The sequence below is a fragment of the Mus musculus genome, chromosome 9 (assembly GCF_000001635.26).
Source record: "Mus musculus strain C57BL/6J chromosome 9, GRCm38.p6 C57BL/6J".
NCBI lineage: Eukaryota > Metazoa > Chordata > Mammalia > Rodentia > Muridae > Mus > Mus musculus.
In genome coordinates this window covers 62,268,412-62,289,043 of record NC_000075.6, presented here as the reverse complement: position 1 = coordinate 62,289,043, position 20,632 = coordinate 62,268,412, and the positions used below count along the sequence as shown (strand labels likewise).

At 44.5% G+C, this 20,632-nt stretch overlaps 1 protein-coding gene across 1 annotated transcript; it reads left to right on the top strand.

The window, feature by feature from the left end:
* The first annotated feature begins 6,864 nt into the window (after positions 1-6,864).
* Positions 6,865-18,315, top strand: Spesp1 (sperm equatorial segment protein 1). Its single transcript, NM_025721.2, has 2 exons — positions 6,865-7,042; positions 15,481-18,315. Exons 1-2 carry the CDS (start codon positions 6,982-6,984, stop codon positions 16,617-16,619), a joined length of 1,200 nt encoding a protein of 399 aa, NP_079997.1. The 5' UTR covers positions 6,865-6,981; the 3' UTR covers positions 16,620-18,315.
* The last annotated feature ends 2,317 nt before the right edge of the window (positions 18,316-20,632 follow it).

Here is a 20,632-nt window from a genome sequence, read left to right as displayed (position 1 = left end):
TTTTTTTGTTTTTTTGTTTTTTTGTTTTTTTGTTTTTATACCTTTCTCAATTACTGATGTTTCAAGCTGGTAAAGAGTTTATACGTGGTTACTGGAGTTGTGAGTAAATGGCCTGATTAGCTGTTTGTTCTGTATATGATAAACTCCCGTTTCTCTAATGTGTCTAGCAATGAGTCTATTCTGGCCAATTCAAAGGCCAAAAAAATCTTATATTAGCACATGTCAAGGTGCAACTACTGGTGGAGATAGGAGCTGATGAGTAACTAGAGTTCATAAGGACTTAACTAGCTGAACTGATTCCCTCCACCAACAGCACCACACTTACAGCCCCACTGAAAGTCATTCTGTGTGTGTGTAGGTGCATATGTGTGTGTGTTTGTATTCCTCTGTGTGTGTGTGTGTGTGTGTGTGTTTGTGTGTGTGTGTAGGTGCACATGTGTGTGAAAAACAAGGTCAGTCTCAGCTGTTATTCCCCAGGAGCCATGCACCTCTCTTTTTAAGACAGGCACTCTCATTGAGACCCGGACCTTGATGGCTAGGCTAAGCTGGCTGCCCAGAGAGCTACCTGTTCTCACCTCCCCAGTGCTGAGGTGACAAATGCACAATACCATGCTCATGTGGCTGCTGGGGACTGGACTCATGTCCTTATGCCTGAGCTGTAAGCACTTTGCTGACTGAGTCATCCTCACAGCTCTGAAACCCTGTTTTATATAAAATTATCTTCCATTTGATTTGGTGGCACCTGCCAGAAAATTCCATATAATCTTTAACACTTCATACTTATAGAGCTTGAACTTAGTCAGGCATACAAAAAAGCCTGTGGGGCAGCAAAACACACACACCAACACACACACCAGAGAGAGAAAGAGGTCTTATCTGTGTGTATTTTATTCTTCAGAAGTTAAATGAGTTTCTAACTGAACTTGTGTTGAGGACTCCTTTGAAATTCATCCAGGTGGGGAGCTTCGTGGAGACTTACAACACATCTTTGGGTCACCAGCTTCACCCTTAGACTGTCATGAGGTCTGACACTAACAGCCACAATGTCAGAGTCTTCCTGGATGGAGCTAAAAGTATGCCAAGGACCACATGCTTGCAACTCCTTTCAGCTACACCCATCCTCTTTACAGTTTATTAAAATCATTCCACGGGGCCAGAGAACTAGCTCGGTTAAGGCTGGAGAGTTGGCTCAGTGCTTGACATCTGGGGAGCTGGCTCAGTGGTGAAAAGCACTGGCTGACCTTACAAAGGAGAGGATTCAAGCTCAGTTCCCAGCAGGCTTGCCATCATCTGCAACTTCGGTTCTAGAGGATCCAGTGCCTTCCTCTGCCCTTTTCTGACATACAAATACACGCAGGCAAAGTAGCTATACACATAACATTAAATGAATCTCTTTAAAGCAAACAAAAATGTTCCACAGAGACAATTTCAAGTCCTCTATAGTAAGTAAAGGAAGAAAACAAAACCCCCATTTGCCTAACTAGGTGTCAGAACCTGGCAAAACAGGGCATTTTCCAGAGGCAGCCTAGCACTCTATTGTGCCCCAAGATGGGTGTGGTTTTGTAAGCTGATTTCAGTCCTGGCCTGTGTGCAGAGCGGCTGCACTGGAACCGGAGACAAGGACAGCATTCCTCAAACCAGCCTACAGCGGGGAAAATACTTTCAACATGCAGAGACCTGTTAAATTATTCTTATTGAATTGTTTAAAATATTGCTGTGTGATATTTGTTGTATTTAGAATGGGAAGCATGAAAACTAAATGCACAATAAATAGCAAAGCATTTATTGCTACAGTGTAGCAAAATTAAAGGCCAGTTTCTAGATTCTCAGCAGCAGGTGCTCAGAAGTTAGCAGGCAACTCCCGTCCACTCATTAGTGAGGCTCTGCTGCCCTCATGTGGTGAAATTACTTCTCTGCCAGAACCTGTGATTGTCCTAGAGAGCATCTTTTGTCTTCCTCTCAGGCTGAACTCATCCCTCAAGCAAATTTTTCTGCCTCAGCTTTCTATGAAGTTATAGGGATGAGACACTAGACATTACATATATCTTAGAGAGAGTGTCTTTAAAAGTATTATTAGGGTGGTTGAGTGGATGGATGGAAGGATGAATGGAGACATGGATGGCTCCATGGATAAAACACTCTTCAAGCATGAGGGCCTGAGTTTGAAACCCCAGCTCACATAAAAAGCCAGGCATGGGCTGGAGAGATGGCTCAGTGGTTAGAGCACTCACTGCTCTTCCAAAGGTCCTGAGTTCAATTCCCAGCAGCCACATGGTGGCTAACAACCACCTGTAATGCAATCTGACATCCTTTTCTAGAGTGTCTGAAGACAGCTACAGTGTACTCACATATAATTAAAATAAATAAATCTTAAAAAAAAAAAAAAAGAAAAAAAATCCAGGCATGGCTGCATATGGCTGTACCTTCAGAACTGGGAGGAAGAGCCAGGCTAGACCAATGAGCTTCCAGTTTAGTGAGAGACTCGGTCTCAAAAGCAATTCAGCAGAGAATGATAGAGGAAGATATGCTATTCTGGTTAGTTTTGGTCAGCTTGACATAAACTTGGGTCCACTGGAAAGAGGGAATCTCAAATGAAGAACTGTCTCTATCAGATTTTCTGTGGGCATCTCTATGGGACAGCTTCTTGGGGCAGCCTATTATGGGTGGTGCTATCTCATGGTAGATGGTCCTGGGTTGTATAAGAAAGCAGGCTAAGCCACGATGAGCAAGACAGTGAGCAGCCTTTCCCCATGGCTTCTGTTTCAGTTCCTGGCCTGAGTTCTTGCTATATCTTTTTTCAAGAATGGGTGGTAATTTGAAAGCCAAATAAACCCTTTCCTCTCCAAGTTGCTTTCAGCCAATGTTTTATCACAGTAACAGAAAGCAAGCTAGGTCTCCTGCTGTGGCCTCCAGATGGTGAACCTCACACTCACACTCACACTCACACTCACAGGTGTGCTGCACACATACAAGAAGGTGAGGGAGGGAGAGGGAGCTCACTCAATCATGTGCACATTCATTTTTAAAAAAGGGTTTATTTTTATTTTCACTTATGTGTGTGTGTGTGGGTATGTGTACATGCTCTGTGGGTGTTTGCAGAGCTCACAGATCACCTGGAGCTGGAGTTACAGCTGATTGTGAGCCTCCCGATGTGGGTGCCAGGGCCTCAGGAAGAACAGGAAGTGCTCTTAACTCCTGAGCCACAGATGCATTCATTCTGTAAGTACTAAGATTGACTTATCTTTCCAAGCACCGGACCAAGCAAGGGGTGGAAGTGACATTTGATGTAAGGGTGTGAAAGATGCATTGCTACTGAGTAGGCAAAGGCTCCAGTGTGACCTTCTCAGCTCACTTATAGCCCGGAGAACACGGGGTGGTCACTGGGCAGTGTGTGATGAAGGACTTCCTGAGTGTGCATCTTCGTCTAGAGAGACACGTGTGTGTCTGGCTAACCAGATTTACCCCAATCTACTGGACTGAGAGAAGGAATAAGTGCAATACATACAAACTTTGGATGAGCTATGTCCATCTAAAGATGGTGTCTACGGAAAATCTTAGGCTGAGACAGCAGAAGAGAGTAGATAGAACCTTTCCTGGCTCACTGAAAACCAAAATAGAATGTTTTAGCACACTCCACGCCTATGTGTATCTTCTATTTTCATATGTGTGTGCCCGTAAGTGTGTGTGCATGTGTGCATTTGAATACATGTGTGCTCCTGCACATGGAGACCACGTGTCAGTCTCCACCTTACTTACTGAGACAGGGTTGCTCACCGAGCTGTCTGGTTTGTCTAGACTGGCTGGCTAGCAAGCTCCAGGGATCCTCCTGTCCCCACTTCCCCACTTCTGGGGTTATAGTTACTGACACCAGGTGGTGACACCTGGCTTTCTACATGTATACAGAGGATCAGCACAAAGGTCCCCAGGCTCACATAGTAAGGACTTTCCCAGCTCAGTCACTTCCCCAGCCCCTGGTTGCACAGTATTCTACTCGACAAACGTAGTTTGCCTGGTTCGATTTGTTCAGGCTGTTGTACCAAATAACACCACAGGCCAGGTGATTGAAACAACAATTTATTTCAACTACTGGGAGGTGGGAGAGTTGATTTGGTGTCTGGTGGAAGCCACCTTCTTCACAGATGACTGTCATCCAGTGTCCTCCCACAGAACCTCTGGGGTCTCTGTTTTAGGGTACCAATCTCACTCGTGAAGGTATTCATCTCTCAAAAGCTCCATCGCCTTCTCATCTTGGCGAGAGCTGGGATTTCAACAGGTGATGGGGGTAGGGAGTAGGAACCTTAGGTCCATATTTTCTTTGGATTTGACTGTCTCTGTATTACAAGCTACGGTTATCTTAGGACCTACGTTCTCTCCCTGAATCTGTGTTATAGAATTTATATCACAGTGTGTGTATTATGTTACTGCTTTTGTTACATATTCCAAGTTGCTTTCCAAACAGTCCCAACTGTTTGGTTCCAGCATGCTGCTATATTTGGGGTGAGCACTGCTGGGGAGCCTCGAAGACTCACGAACCAAGCCTGAAACAGCACCGTGCAAGCTGTCACGACTTCGTTACCTCTTACTCATCCCTTGACTCAGCCTGGCCTGGCTTCTTCCCAAACCACTTCACCGAAACTGTTCCTGTCAAGGGCCTGTAGCTGATGCTAGGCCTAAGCCTGTCTTTGTGTCTGCCTCCCCCCTCTTCCTTCTGCCCCCCTCCCCCATCTGTCTTTTCAGAAGTTCAACAGTCTGAGACTCCTCCACAGTGTGCCTCTCGGGTTCCTTACCACCACCATTCTCTGGAATCCTTCCCTCTCCACTGTGTCCTCTCTAGCCTGCCTGTCTCCTGGCGATCCATCCTAGGACCAGGGTCTGCTCCATCTGCCCATCTTTCTTGATCTATCTCAGACAGCTCTGCTACCAAATGTTCACGCCTATAACTCAACCTCTGCTTCAGCTTTCTTCCTGGCCTACATCCAACTCCTCACGGGATAGACCACTCCGGTCAGAGGTCCCAAGCCCATCCTTACCTTAACAGCATGGAGCACAAAATTCTTTATCCTTCTCCACCTCCGTACGTACCTACATTGCACATTTCAGTAAATGTTCATCAAAAAACCCTAATGATCTAGCCAGAAATCTGGGCATCGTCTCCTATTTTCTCCTCCTCCACATTTAAACAATTCCCTAATCTTTATTATTTTTGAGACAGTGTCTCATGTAGCCTAGGTTGGCTTTCAAGTATATTTTTTAAGATTTATTTATTTATTTATTTATTTTTATGTATGTGAGTATACTGTCGCTCTCTTCAGACACACCAGAAGAGGGAATGGGATAACATTACAGATGGTTATGAGCCACCTTGATGTGGTTGCTGGGAATTGAACTCAGGATCTCTGGAAGAGCTGCCAGTGCTCTTACCTACTGAGCCACCTCTCTGGCACCACACACAATTTTTGTTTCTTTGTTTGTTTTTAAAAAATGGAACTACCATACAATCAACTATTCCATCCCTGGGTGTGTACCTGAAGTCAGCATGCCACAGACAGACTTACACACACATATTGATTGCTTTGTAATCACAATAGCTAAGACATGGAGCTGGCCTAGACTTCAACCCTTGATCCTGTCTCCACCTCTCTAAGCACAGTCTTACTGATTTTAACTCTACATGTCTCAGACATGATCACATGCTCCGAATTGTCTGCTCCCAGGAGTCCAGGCCCTCAGCAGTACCCCCGAGTCTCCTCACTAGACCTTGCCTCTACTCTGCCTTCTTTGACATCTTCTGGTCTCTACAATGAGTCTAAGCTTTTTACCGCTGTCATCTAATCTCAGCCTTCCTTAGCTCAGAACATTGAAGCATCCCCCCATTGTCTCAGACTGGAATCTAAGTTCCTTGTTTCTAAGACAGACATTTCATTACATGTGAGTTTTAATGATTAATCATACAGAAAAAAAAGTATAGTTCTACAGATTTTAACCCACATATAGAATTGAGTAGCCACATGACTATAACTCCAAAAAAAATCAACAACAACAAAAAAAGAAAACAAAAACAGAAACAACACCCCCCCCAAAACAACAACAACAACAACACATTCTCTCACTGAGACTGGGGAGTAGCTCAGGCTGTGGAGCGCTGGTCTAAATCAGGCACAGCCCTGGGTTCAATACTTAGTACAGCAGAAATGATACATGCTGGTCCATACCTGTGCCTGTAAACTCAGGGTTTGGAAGGTGGAGGCAGAAATTTCATTAGTTCAGATTATCCGTGGGTGCAGTGTAGTTCCAGGTCAGTCTGGGACAGAGAAGACCCTAACTAATTCTATTACACTATCCGTTTACAGTCATGCATTTCTCCATCATTTCTACCTCTTTATCATCAAAGAAATGGCATGTAATCTTAACAAATCAAAACGACAACCAAAGTTCTTCACAGAGCCTGCAATGTCCCTACCTACACACACACACTGCAGTCAATCATGCAATCTGAACTACCAATAGCTATTGGGGGCGCTCTCAGCCTTCTTGCAATTGATCCTTCAGTCTCATCTCTTTTAGGGGCAAACTGGGGTCTCCTTCAGTAGTTCCGATCACAATCATCTCTGTGTAATCTCTAGGTTATCTCTTCGATCAGACATCCACTTCTGTGCAACGGCTGAAGGCTTGAGGCCAGGCTTTTCAACCGGGGAGTGCCATAGAGTGCCACTTATCGAGCTTCTCTAGCCCCTACCCTAGGACCTGTAGCGGCCCATCGCCATCGAGCCACTTCCTAGTCTGAGCAGTCCTAACACGCATGCGTAACACGCACGCGGCCGCCCTGCCCCCATCCATTCACTGGGGCAACCGTTGCGGGGCGCCAAGGCCCTGACGTGGGACGGTAGGCCTCTGACATCCCCTCCTTTCGGCCCTGAGGTACCCAGGCCTGGTGGCCCCAGGACGTTCCCGTCGGATGGCGGAGTGCTCTGAACGACGCCCATGAAGCTGGTGGTCCTAGTTGCGCTGTGGCTATGGCCTTCGTCACTGCTGGCGTATCCAAGTGAGTGATGTGCCTGGTGGTGACCTAGGTGTACACCTTCCCACCTCACTGTCACACACTGGGTGCCAAGTGTGTCACTTCAGTCCTCATCCTGCCCCTCCCGTTGCCCCCAGGATGCTCAACTCCTAAGCTGGGCTCGCCGTGCCTCCTCCTTTCAGCCGGGACCCCCCTTAGGTGGCACTTAGGTGTTCACTCCTCAGGCACAAAACATAATTGCAGCCTGGGCTTAAACACTTCATGTTTTGTTGGAATGCAACCACAGTCGTTACTGTATACTTTGGCCGTGGCTGTTTTCCTGCTTTAGAACAGCAACTAAGGGCTTGCTGCACAATTCTGCCTTGCAAGGCCTGAGATGATTACTATCTGGTCCTTGGCAGTAAAGGACTAGCGGGTCCTTGCAGTTAAATTTGAAGGGAATGTGTAGAAGGTCGGGGCGTGTCTCCTAGGCTTCTGAAAGGAAAGAAGTCAATCAAAAGACACCAACAGTTTAGACAGAAGTTTATTAGACAAAGCAAAGCACTCCAGAGAGAGACGGGAGTGGGCTGTCTCTAAAAGGGGATAGCAGCACAGTAGGTTCTGTATTGTGGCTTAAAAAATATATATTTTAATGAATAATTATGAGGTAGATGGCATATTCTTAGGGTAAGGTTTCCAGGTTGATGTTCTTGGTGAACTCTTATTTTCAATCTCTGTGTTTCTGTCTCTGTCTATCTGTGTGTCTGTTTCTCTCTCCCCTCTCCCCTCTCTCTCTGTCTCTGCCTCTCTCTCTCTCTCTCTCACACACACACACACCTTTTCTGCCCTTTTCCTTTTTGTCCTGCCCCTTCCCCAAGTCCATTTTATCTTTTGAGACCGGGTCTCATGAAGCCCTGGCTGACCTTGAACTCACTACTTAGCCAACAATTACCTTGACCTTCTGATCCTCAGGATTCTACTTTCCCCATGTCTGGTTGTTACAGGCGTGTGCCAGCACGCCCAATTAACACAGTCCTTGGTACCCAAAGCAAGCCTTCGTGCACTAACCAGGCAAACGTTCTACCAACGGACCTTTGTGCCCAGCCTCCAAGTCTCTTTAAACCATGACAACTGGCTTCCAAGAACTGCTTTGCAAGCTCTCAGGAAGACTACAGTGTGTTAGAATTGTTGATGTCCTATGAGCAAGACAAGTGGCTTGGAGCAAGCTCATCTTCTCTGTGTGGGAGGACTTGAGCCTAATGACATTAAAAAAAAAATCACAAAGCACACAAAGACATTAAATTAGATTTTATTTTCTATTCAGAATGCCTGACTAATATAAGTACTTTTTTATCTATCAGCAAAAGCTCCACTTCTTTTTAATTAATAGTAAAAAGTTAGTGCTGGATAAGTAACCCAGAGGTCCCTTTTCCAGTCACTCTGCAGAATTCTAGTTATGAAAACAACAGCCTGGTTAGCTTGAGCTGGAAATATGTCAGCTCAGTTATTTTATTTTGCTTGAATTTGAGGCACAACTTCATACAGCACTGAGGAACTCTGTTCTCTGAGTCTACTGTACGACAGGTCTGGAAAATACATGGAACTTGTCTGAAGTTATGGACTTGAGGCAGGGCTGGCTCATTACTGAGTGATGGATGCTCAGGTTTATTTCCACATACACGAGTTCTTTATGGAATAAGGCCACCCTGTATTTCTTGTGCTTGAGGTTGTAAGAATCTTTTAATAATTAACATATAAAATTTGTGGTTAAATTTTGGTGTGTTGTCAACAGTGTCTGTGTCAAGGTTGGCAGGACAAAGTAAAGATGTATGAGTTCAGAATGTGTGTGTGTGTGTGTGTGTGTGTGTGTGTGTGTGTGTGTGTGTGTGTGTGTGTAGGTGCTGTGGTGTGTATGTGTGTGGAAGTCAGTAGATAACCTAAGCTTCTTTCACCTTCCACGCCTTTGATACAGGGACTTTTGTTCACCACTGTGGACACCAGAGAGTCTCTTTCCTCCCTCCCCCTTGTGGTAGGAACTCTGTGAGTAGAGCTACCCACTGTGGAGAATGGCTTTATTTGGGGCCTGGGGATTAGAACTCAGATCCTTGTATGTGTGTGGGAGCTTCTACTTGCCAACTCACCTCCCCAAGTCCATGAATCCTCAAAGTACAAAGGTCAGATATATTCAACATTTTCATCTTGATGTGAGTTTTAAAATTCAACTTTTTCTTTTACTTAGCTATCATGCTTCCCAGTGTTGTATACGATATTTTACTATAACAGGCATTTATATCAAACCACGTGTTGAAATTAGCAACATGGTTTGGCTTTAAAGCTATAATGTTTAAAACATACTTGAGCACATAGACAGACACAATGCATTTCATCTTGAAGGATACACTATTTTTAATTCCATTTTGGCTTACTTTTTTTTTATAGTTTCTTTGTATAGCGTGTGTGTGTGTGTTGTGTTATGTTATGAACGTATTGCCACAGCCCATGTGTGGAGGCTAAGGACAATCTTATGGAGCCAGCTCTCTCCTTCTGCCCCTTCATGGATGGTTCTCGGCTTCCAACTCAGGTTGCCAGGCACTTTCCTGGCTGAGCCAGGCTGCCAGTCCTGGTGAAGCACATTTAGCCATCAGGGTAAGGTTTTCTGGCCATTTCTCCTGTTTTCTCCTTGGTTTTCTTTTCATCCCCGAGAGATCTTTTCCTGGGATGTGGAATTTCCCCTCCTCCTCTTTTGCTGGCACTCCAGCAATATGTAATATTTCCTTCTACCCTCATGACTTTAGATTAGAATTGAACTTAATCAGTTTCTCTTGCTTTGCGAGTATATGTGTTGCACACACACACACACACACACACACACACACACACACCTGTCTGTGTGCGTGTGCATATGTACATGTGGGTGTGAGGACACATGGTGGAGTCAAGTGTCTGTCCTGCTCACTCCCCATATTTGTTTGTTTACTTTAAGATTTGTATTTAATTATTTTGTTGTGTATGTATGAGTCTTTTGCTTGCATGTATATATGTATATCATGTGCGTTCCATGGTACCTGTGCAGGTCAGAAGAGGGTATTGGTTAGGTCTGATAGAACTAGAGTTGCAGATGGTTGTGAACCACCCTGTGAGCTCTGGGAACCTAACCTGGTCTTCTACAAGAGCAACAGGGGAAAGGGGAACAATAGAACATGTATACATAATAATAGTAATAATAACAACAACAACAAAACAACAATAAAATTTACAAGTCTGTAGACAAATACACATTAAGTAATTTTTTTAGTTTATAGGTTCATAATTAAAGATATCAGAAAATATACCATTAGTGTCAAAAATGTAATTCCTGTTACAGATTATCAGAGAATTAGAACAGTTAAAAACTATAGAAGCAAAAAACAAAACAAAACAAAAAAAAAAAAACAAAAAAAACCCTATAGAAGCCAGAGTGATGGCACACACCTTTGGTCCCTTGAGAGACAGAGGCAGGAGGATCTCTGAGAGTTCCAGGCCAGCTTGGTCTACACAGTGAGTTCCAGGACAGCCAGGGGTATGTAAAGAGACACTGTTTTAAACAAAATCATTAAAAAACAAACAAACAAAAAGCCCCCACAAAACTGTGACAGGTCATTATAGTGGAAAAATCTGTGAGTCGTTGTAATTATTTGATGCTGTATATTTTGTTTAGCTGATTTCTGTGGTATTATTTACTCTGTACTGCATTTCAAGTGAAACCCATACTTTCTCTATTTTCCAATGCAGTCCTCAAAAAGAGTTATGTCAGCTGATGTGCAAACCTCTAGAATCTGAGTTGATGTATTTGCTTGTCTGTTTTGTATTCTGTGAAAAAAGAAATCACATAACCATCGTACAAATAGAGCACACACAGAGACAACAGCCTTTCCAAAGTTAAGTTTAACCGGTGTCCATCCCTGCCATCCCAGCCCGTGGGAAGTGGAGGCAGAATGACCAGGCATTCAAGGTCCTCCTTGGCTAAATAGTTCAGACCAGCCTGGGTTCCTGTCTCAGGGGGGGCAAAGAAAGCAGAAAACACAACTCTTGGTTTTTTAACTTGTCACCAATTAGCTTTAGTAACTGAAGTAGGAAACTCAAGCTCTACTGACATCCTCAGAGCTGAGACTCCAGCAGAACCCCCAGCTGCCTAGCAGAGGCCCTGGAAACCGTGTCCTGACATCTCACACTGCAGGGGCCTCTAGAGTGCATGTTATTTTCTTTCACTCAGAGTTCACTGACTTTCTGCACTTAGTTGGGTGGCAAGTCCCAGGCAGGGAGCCTCCTGTCCCTCCCTCCCCAGTGCAGAGGGGATGCCACCTGACGAGCTTCCGTGGGTGCTGGGGATCTGAGATCAGGTCCTCAAGCTTGTGAGGGAAGCACTTGCCTTACCTACCGATCTATCTCCACAGTCCTGGGGGGCTTCTTAACCTTAGCCATGGTCTGGGACATGCTGCTTGCTGAGATATCCAAGTGGCAAAAAAAGCAGCTGTATAGTATTGGAGTCAATACATTATACACAGGAAATGGCCAATGTGTTGTAAGTGACTCGGCTTCTAGCAGGTCGGCTTGCTCTTTGTAAGAATTAGAAGTGTATTTGCTGTTTTAGAACTTCCTGTAGAACGGAGAAAAACAGGATTTCACCATGGTGGGATTTTGTGTAAGGATACTGGAGACTATCCTTTTACTATCTGACCTGCAAACATTTTTACTGGGCTCAAATGATGTGCAAGACTGGTCCCGATGAGTGGCACCAGGAATCTGAGATGCAGGGATGTGTTAGAAGGGCAAAAAACAAGAGTGAGGAAGCATGTGAGGTGGGGATGGATTCAAGAATAGAATGATCCAGAGACCCAAGGGTGCATTTACAAGAAAGAAAAGCGAGGTAGGAGGTAGGGTGCCTTTGTTGCTAGGCAGCCACAAACAGGCTTTTTGGTGTTTCCAGAGTAACTGCAGAGGAGGATAATGAGTACTTGAGATGTTTTTAGAAATCACATCTAGTGAGCACCTCCTTCTCCCGTCCTTTGACATCCTAACTTAGTTAATAGCTACCTGGGTATGCCATTTGCTAGTCTGAAGAGACAAGCTAATTTACTGAAGATCCAGCGGGTCCTAGCCCAAGTTTGAGCAGCGCCCTCTGCAAAGCCTCTGTAATGGCCCTGTTGGCTGCTCTGGATTGGCCATGGCCAGCCCAACTGTTTGCTTCTAGTTGCCTAGAACAGAAAATTTCTCAAAAATTTTAGAAACAACTTTTTATAGAAAAAAATGAAACAAACACACACACAAATAGAAGTGGTGGCATAAGCGCCCCCTCTGTGATAGACCCTTTGATTAATATGGGACCAGTGGCGTCTCTACTCACATCCCTTCTCCGCTAACCTCCCTGCCCCCAAATCCTTGTGCCTAGCTTATTTAGAAGCAAATTACAGATAGCTTATAGTTCTACCAGTAAACAGTTTAGTACGAATCACTGATTCGTAAGGGTGCAAAGTGCGTAGCAGCAGTACAGTCATTTCTAATGTCCAGGGCTCGGGAGATGGCTCAGTTCCTGTAGTCAGTACATTCACACTTAGTAAAAACAGAGGTAAGAAAACTCCTGTTTTTTTTTTTCTTCTTCATCAAATTAAAGGCATTAGAGAGGAAGCACTATTTGAATTCCAAATAGCTATCAAGTGAACAGAAAAAAAATAAAGAATCAGAAACCTTTGGGCAGCAGTCAGATCTGTTAAGTGTTGGCTTTTGTGTGTATGTGTAAATGTGTAGGTTGTGGCTGTGGAGGCCAGAGGACAATCTCTGGTGTCGTTCTTTGAGAACCATTTGACACATATTCTTGAGACAGGATATCCCAATGGTCAGGAGGTCTCTAAGTAGGCTCAGCTGTCTGGCCAGGAAACCCCAGGAATCTGTCTGTCTCCAACTCCTTCAATGTCCCCAGTGCTAGAATGGCAAGGCTTGTAACTATGCCTGGCCTTTTGTGTGTGGGTGTGTTGGGGGGGGAGGTTCTGAGGATCAAACGCTGCTCCTTGGCAAAGGCAGTTTCTGAGACAGCTCTGTGGCTCCTATCCCCGATTTCTTAGTACATTTGTTTTTAAAGATTTACTCATTTTATGTATATGAGTACACTGTAGCTGTCTTCAGACGCACCAGAAGAGGGCATCTGATCCCATTATAGATGGTTGTGAACCACCATGTGGTTGCTGGGAATTGAACTCAGGACCTCTGGAAGAGTAACCAGTGCTCTTAACCACTGAGCCATCTCTCCATTCTCTACATTTGTTTTATGTGAGATAAAAGAACAGACATCGTACCTTTTGGCTTTTTGTTTGTTTTTCTCAATAATTTATTTATTCTTATTCACTTTACATCCTGACTGCAACCTCCCCTCCCTCCTCTCCTCCCAGTCTTGCCCTTACAAGCCCCTCCCTTCTTATTCCCTCCCCTTCTCTGAGAAGAGGAAGCTCCCTTAGGTAGCACCCCACCCTGGCACATCTAGTTCTAGAAGGACTAGGTGCATCCTTTCTTGCTGAGACTCAGCCAGGCAGTCCAAGTAGGGGAAGGGGATCCAATGGCAGGTATTAGAGTCAGAGACAGTCTTTGTTCTAATTGCTAGGGGACCATATTAGGACCAAGCTGCACATCTGCTACAAATGGGTAGGGGGCCTAGGTCTAGCCCCTGTATGCTCTTCAGTCTCTGTGAGCCCCCACTGGCTAGGTGGGTCTTCTTGTGGTGTACTTGATCCTTTCAGCTCGAGTATCCCTTTTTGTTTAAGAAAATATTAAGGAAAATTCTAAAGTCACGGCCCTGGAGAGTAGAAGAGCAGAGACCAGCATGGGGTGTCAGCTAACCTGCACGGGACTGTGTCTGTTTGACTCAGTCTTCCTGACCTGAAAACTCTAAACTCACTGTTGGATGGGGGGGGGGGGGGATGTTTATTTTTGTTAATACAAAAAAAAATCAGTAAAAGAGAAAAAGAAATTCCTTAAAACTTCCAAAACAGGGATGGGGCTATGGCTCAGTTTGTAAAATGGTTGCCTTGTGAATGTGAGGACCTGAGTTTAACTCTGAGCACCTGTGTCAAAACAAAAGGCCACTGCAGTGATGTCACTTGTAGTTCCTAAGGTGGAGAGGTGGAGCCAGGAAGATCCCTGAGGCTCCATTCAATGAGAGAACCTGTCTCAAGCTGTGGTGAAGAGCGACTGAGGAAAATAGACACCGGTGTCAACCTCTGCCTACATACACTCATTCACACACACACACACACACACACACACACACACACACACACACACACACACAGCCAACGGTTTACTGTATTTAATAATTGGCGTTCATCAGAGCCAGAGCATCCCGTGCCCATTTTACAGATGTATTAGCTGTAAATAATCAAAAGAGCACAACTAATAGCAAAGCAGGGTAAGTAGGAAGTGAGGAGTTTTGGATCTCTGTTTTAATACAATTGCAAATTTAGGTAATTTAATTATATGTATCTAAACATCTGACTTCTAAAAGTTTAATAACTGACTCCGGTGAGCCAGTGTGCGTCTACTGTAGTGCCCTGCAGGGTTAGATAGCATGATTTTGGTTTACCCATTTCACCGGCCAGCACCAAATTCCTGACACTATTAATGATGTTCTGTCATGCTTGCAGACAGGAACCTAGCATAACTCTGAGAGGCTCTACCCAGCAGTCGACTGAAATAGAGACCCACAGCCAAACATTGAATGGGAGCTCCTGGAGTCTTACAGAAGAGCTGGGGGAGGATTGAGGGCCCTGAGGGGGTAGGGACTCCACAGAAAGACCAACAGAGTCAACTAACCTGGACCCTTGGGGCTCTCAACCAAAGAGCATACACGAGCTGGACTTAGGCCTCCCCACATATGTAGCAGATGTGCAACTCAGTCTTCATGTGGGTCCTCAACAACTGGAGCCAGGACTGTTTCTAAAACTGTGGCCGGTCTCTGGATCCCTTTTCCCCTAACTGGGCCACCTTGTCTGGTCTCAGTGGGAAAGGATTCACCTAGCCCTGAAGAGACTTGATGTGCCAGGGTGGAGAGATATGGAGTGGAGGGGGTGGGGGGTGGGCTCCATCCTGTCAGAGGAGAAGAGGAGGGGAAGTGGGAAGGACTGTGTGAGGGGTGGGGACGGGGAGGAGGGGGACAGTGATCCGGATGTAAAGTGAATAAATGAATAAATTAGTAGAAAAAAGGAATTTTGGTTTAATAAGTTGGCTACTGAATCATAAATTATATGGAAAACAAACAAAATGATGTAGAAAAGGGCACACACATGCACCTCTGGCTCCGTGTTTTCAGAGAACGGTGGCCTGGTGTTAGAGAAAAGGAGCTTGACTTCTGTACTTAAGAGCTAGCATAGAAAGTGAGCCGAGGTTAGCAGATTCTGCCATTGTGTCATATGGAATAACCGTTACTTACTGTGTGTTTGATTTTTTTCCCCCTCAAGCCATAACTGTGTTGCCCGATGAAGAGCAGAATTTGAATCATTATGTACACATTTTACAGAACCTCATAATGAGTGTCCCCACCAAGGAGCAGGATCTCGGGAAAAAGTTGAGTTCTTCAAGAACTGTGGATAGCGCAGAGCCAAGGTCATTGGCATCCAAGGTGCTACTCACCCCTGGGTTAGTCTCCGCTCAAGATGTCACCCCTGAGAGCGATGTTCTGATCAGACCCGTCGATGAAACGACAAATTCCCGTACTAGAGGCTTCACGCTGAGGAGAAGAAGAACCCAAAGTACAGCATTCTGGTCCATCCGGCCAAACAATATTTCTGTTGTTTTACGCACGGAGGAACCATTTATTGAAAAAGAACCGGAACCAGAACTGGAGTCTAGTCGCCTGCCTACTGAGCCGGAGCCGGAGCTGGAACCGGAGCCGGAGCCCGTGGCTGAATCCCGGCAAATGTCAGAGCCCGAAGAAGAGTTAGTGACCAGCACAACGCCAAACAAGGAGCTAACGGGGACCTCACGGATATCATCCATGGCCACCCAGCCAGCTAACACCCAGGCAACTCGTATTACTGTAACAGTAAAGACCACCAGCACCATGGATGTCTCCACAGACTCTGAGGATGTACCCCAGCTCTCAGGCCAGTCGGAAATCCCGAGTGCTGAAGACTTACCTGGACGTCACTCACTGAATACGAGACATGAGGATATTTTGAAAAAAATTTCCAATATTAATGCGGAGATTCAGCAGGGGCTTCTTGGTGGCAATAATAGTCCCGAGTTCAAGGAGTTCATCAAGGCCTCCAGGGAGCACCTGAAACGGAGCCTGGCCCTGGCCGCAGCCGCCGAGCACAAGTTGGAACAGATGTACGGATCTAACGTCTTCCCAGAGGGACGTACCAGCGACCCAGACAATGACATGGAAATGATTATCAATATGCTGTACAACTCCAGGTCCAAGTTGTCAGATTATTTCAATATTAAGCGTGTACCATCAGAGCTGAGAGAAAAGGCTTCCGTCGTGAATGCTGAGTTGAGAAAAATATTATGTGTGGATCAGGTAGAAATGCAAAGCCTCATTAAGAAGCTGTTAAGCAATAATATGAAAATCCTAAATATTCTTAATGTCCCATGACCAAACTCATGTAAGCAAAGGACTTGTTCACAGGAAAATAAGCATAGTGATTTTTAAAGTTGCCTAAAATATTTTCTACAATATTTTCCATGTGCTAACATCCTTGTATGTCATATCATAAAATATTTTCATATGCACTAAAATCCTAAAAATTTTAAAATAAAAATTTGCTTTGTGAGTCTGTAGTTTTTTTTCTTCTCACTAATCTAAGCTGTGAAGAGCTGGCCTTACAGTGTTTTGGATTTGCTTCTACTTAGTTCACAGGCTGCTTGGGCTGGGTCAGGGTTAAAAGAACTGCTTACAGTTTTGAACCCACTTTCAGAGCATCTGCGTTTTCTGTATGAATGGTACACTTGAGGCTGATGTCGGAACTCTCCCATGTGGGTGCATGTTGCTTCTTTGGAAAGTGGGTGATGTACTGGGGTCATTATGGGGGACTGGATCTGTGATGAAGGCCATCCTCACAATTTCCTCCCTGGCCTTGCATACAAACACATTAAAGATTTACAATCTTTTGATAGCAAGTATGACTGATACCGGTTAAGTTAGACATTCAATATAATAACGAAAGTGCAGTTTTGTTTCATGACTTGGCCAGTATTATATTCAAGTTCATTTACTTAGCACTCAGGCTCTCACTAGCACTCAAGCTAGTCATTTACAGATCAATAAAGATTTATTGACCCTCTGCTAGAACAAAATGCTAGGCTTTGGGGATAGAGTGAAGAGCTATGTCCCTCTCTCTTTGAGAGTATAACAGGGAAGCTAGACTTTGAACAAAGATTTCCATATTTTAAATTTTCAGTTGGGACGAGCTATTATGAGAAGTAGCTGTCTAACTTCATCTAGAATATCAAGAGAAGTAGCCTTAGGCGAGTGGCATTTGAGGGGAGGTCTGAGAGACGAGATATGCTTGGGGGAAGAGAATACTGCAGGCACAGGAAGAACGTGTGTAAGTGTTGAGCTGAGGCCAAGGGTAGAAGGTTCAAGAAGTGCCAGAGAGAATATTCCAAGACAGAGCAGGCACAGAAGGCCAGAGAGAAGCTGGCAGGCTTTGTGCTGTGCATTAACCATTTCACCTTTATCTTGTGCTCGGCTTTGTATCAGACACCAACCAGTGTGTTTAAATGTAACACTCTGGCTACAGTTTTAGGGGCAGACTGAGGTGGACAGGAGCTGTGCTGGAGCCAGATCTGCCTTGGATTACATGGGAGGAAGTGACAAAAGCCAGAACAAACAGAACCAGTGACTGGGGGAGTAACGGTGACCAGACTGTGGTATAAAGTGATACAGAGGTTTGCTTTCACAAAACCACTGTACACCGTGCTTTTTTTAAAAAAATAACTTACTATGAAAAACTTCAAGCATTGCAAAAGTGAGCCGTAACATGGTAACAGTACAGAGTCATTACCCAGTGTGAACAGTCGTGTTCTAATGGGCAGTAGTCTCTGTCTGTCTAGCCCTATGCTACCCCACTTCCTGTATGCTCAACTGGATCCTCAAGACCATTTCATCTCTAGCTGCACCACGTGAGGCTCTCTCAGCTTTTGAAGAACATTTGCAAATGTTTCATAACAATACCATCACGTGCAGTTAATGGTATCTAGTCAATGTTTATAAAGTGATTAGACAATGGGAAATTTGGAGTTTCTTTGTATGAATCAAGATCAAATAAAGTTCACGCATTGCTACTGCCTGACTGGACTCAGAGTTCTCTTTTAATCGAAAGATCCTTTCCACTCTCCCCTCCCCCTCCACTTGAAACTTCTTTATTGGAAAAATGGACATCAGCGCTATCCTTTCCCACAGCATGGATCTGGTGTTGCACGTAGGTTGTTGCTAGTCTGTTTTCCTGTCCTCTGTATTTTCTTAATTCACTTTTGTTTATTTATTGTGTGTGTGTGTGTGTGTGTGTGTGTGTGTGTGTGTGTGTGTGAGACCAGTGGACAGAAGAGGGTGTCGGATCCCCTGGAGATGGAGGAATCCACAGTCCTGAACCACCTGCTGTGGATGCTGGGAAGGAATCAAATTGCCTCCTCTGGAAGAATAGCAAGTATTTCTCATTACCTGCTGAGCCACTGGTCCAGCCTACTCTGTATTTTTTTGTAATCCAGTGAATTAGTCTAGAAGCATTTTATCAGTGTGAAGCTTATGTTTTTGCTTTCTTCTCTCTCCTGTTTCTTTCCTCCTTCCCTTTTTCTATGGTGTGTGTGTGTGTGTGTACATGTGTGTGCATGCATGTGGAAACCAGAAGTTGACATCAGGTATTTTTCTCAGTCATTTCCCTAGACATTTTTCCTTTGTAAAAGATTTTCTTTTACGTGTGAGCGTTCACACAAATGCATGTACATGCACCACATGCATGCTAACACTGGCAGAGACGGAAGAGGATATCAGATGCCTCAGAAGTGGAGTTCCAGGTGCTTATGAAGACAAGTGTGGATCCCGGGGTCCACACCCAGGTCCCATGCAGGAGCAGCAAAGTTAAGATGCTCTTAACTCAGAACCGCCCTTCTCCAAGTCCTCCAGACACTTTGTGAGGCAAGGTCTCTCCCTGAACCTGGCTGACTGGTTTGCTAACTTGCCTGGCCTTTGAGCCCCAAGGATCTTGTCCCCACCTCCACAGCTCTGGGTCATAGGTACACCTCCTGCACCTGTTTTGTTTTTGTTTTTACATGAATTGCTGGGAGCCAAGGTCAGACCTGTGTGCCCTGTGTGGCGGGCAATTTGTCCACTGATTCATCTTGCAATGTTTTCTCCTTTCTTGGCAAGACAGTGCTTCCTTACTTCATTTGGCTGAGCATTTATTTTTCAGACTTTGATGGCCATTACTTAGATAGTTGCTAAGTAAATTAATCTGGTAATATCAAGTGTTGATATTATGATTTTTAAAATTGAAACAACTCTACAAAGAGAAATATCTAATCTATCATGGGATTCTTCAATAGTCCATATATCAAATGCTTAGATACTTTTCTTTAAAAACAAAATCAAAGATGAGGGACTGGAGAGATGACTCAGAGGTTAAGAACGCTGACAGTTCTTCCAGAGATCCTGAGTTCAATTCCCAGAAAGCACATGGTGACTCATAACTATGAGGTCTGGCACCCTCTCTGACCTGCATGCATACATGCAGGCAGATCACTGTATATACATGGAATAATTTTTAAAAAAATTAAAGATGACTTCAGAGACTATTATTATGCTGTTGTTTTGAGATAGAATATCCAGGGCTGTATTCCAAATGGCTACATGATATAGCAAAAGATGACCTTGAACTTAGGATCCTCCTGCCACCAATTCGTGTGTGTGTGTGTGTGTGTGTGTGTGTGTGTGTGTGTGTGAGGGGGGGGGGGTATAGGCAGCTGCCCTTCCCCGGTTTCTTCATCCTCTGCAACTTGCTTTAGAGTGCTACATTTGTTACAGTTGATGAGCATATACTGACAATTGGTATCAGCCTCATTCTCTTTGATGTAACATATTCTTGCTGTTGGGGCAGGTGGGAGGAAACACTGTCATATACTTCACAGGACAGAGGGCACCAACCAGCATGTCCCGCTCTTTCAGTCTCCTCGTGTATTTATACACAATGCTCCGGAGTCTTAGTTGTGTTTATGAGTTTGTGATTTGCGGCCTGGGAAGATGGCTCAGCAAGTAAAAACATTTGCTATTCAGGCATGAAGACCAGAATCAGATCTCCAGCATCTGTATAACAGTCTGGTTGGTAATGGAGGTCCTCCTATAATCCCAACCCCAGGAGGCAGATATGAGGGATTTTTGCTTTGCAAGTTCCAGGCTTAGTGAGAGATTTTTACCTCAATATACAAGGTGGAAAGTGATTGTGTGCACATGCACGCACACATACCTGCATAGCTGTACATCCTAAGATGTGCACACATGATATATACTACATAAACATATACATATAAAGGACAAAAAAGAAAAAAATGTGCTCTGGGTTGGGGAGATGGCTCAATGGGTAAAATTCTTTATGTACAAGCATGAAGACCATA

Excerpts from the sequence above, each read along its gene's own strand:
- Spesp1 (NM_025721.2), top strand. The coding sequence starts at position 6,982 with ATGAAGCTGGTGGTCCTAGTTGCGCTGTGGCTATGGCCTTCGTCACTG. Across the intron at positions 7,043-15,480 it reads GTCACTGCTGGCGTATCCAA|CCATAACTGTGTTGCCCGAT; the intron begins GTGAGTGATGTG and ends TTCCCCCTCAAG.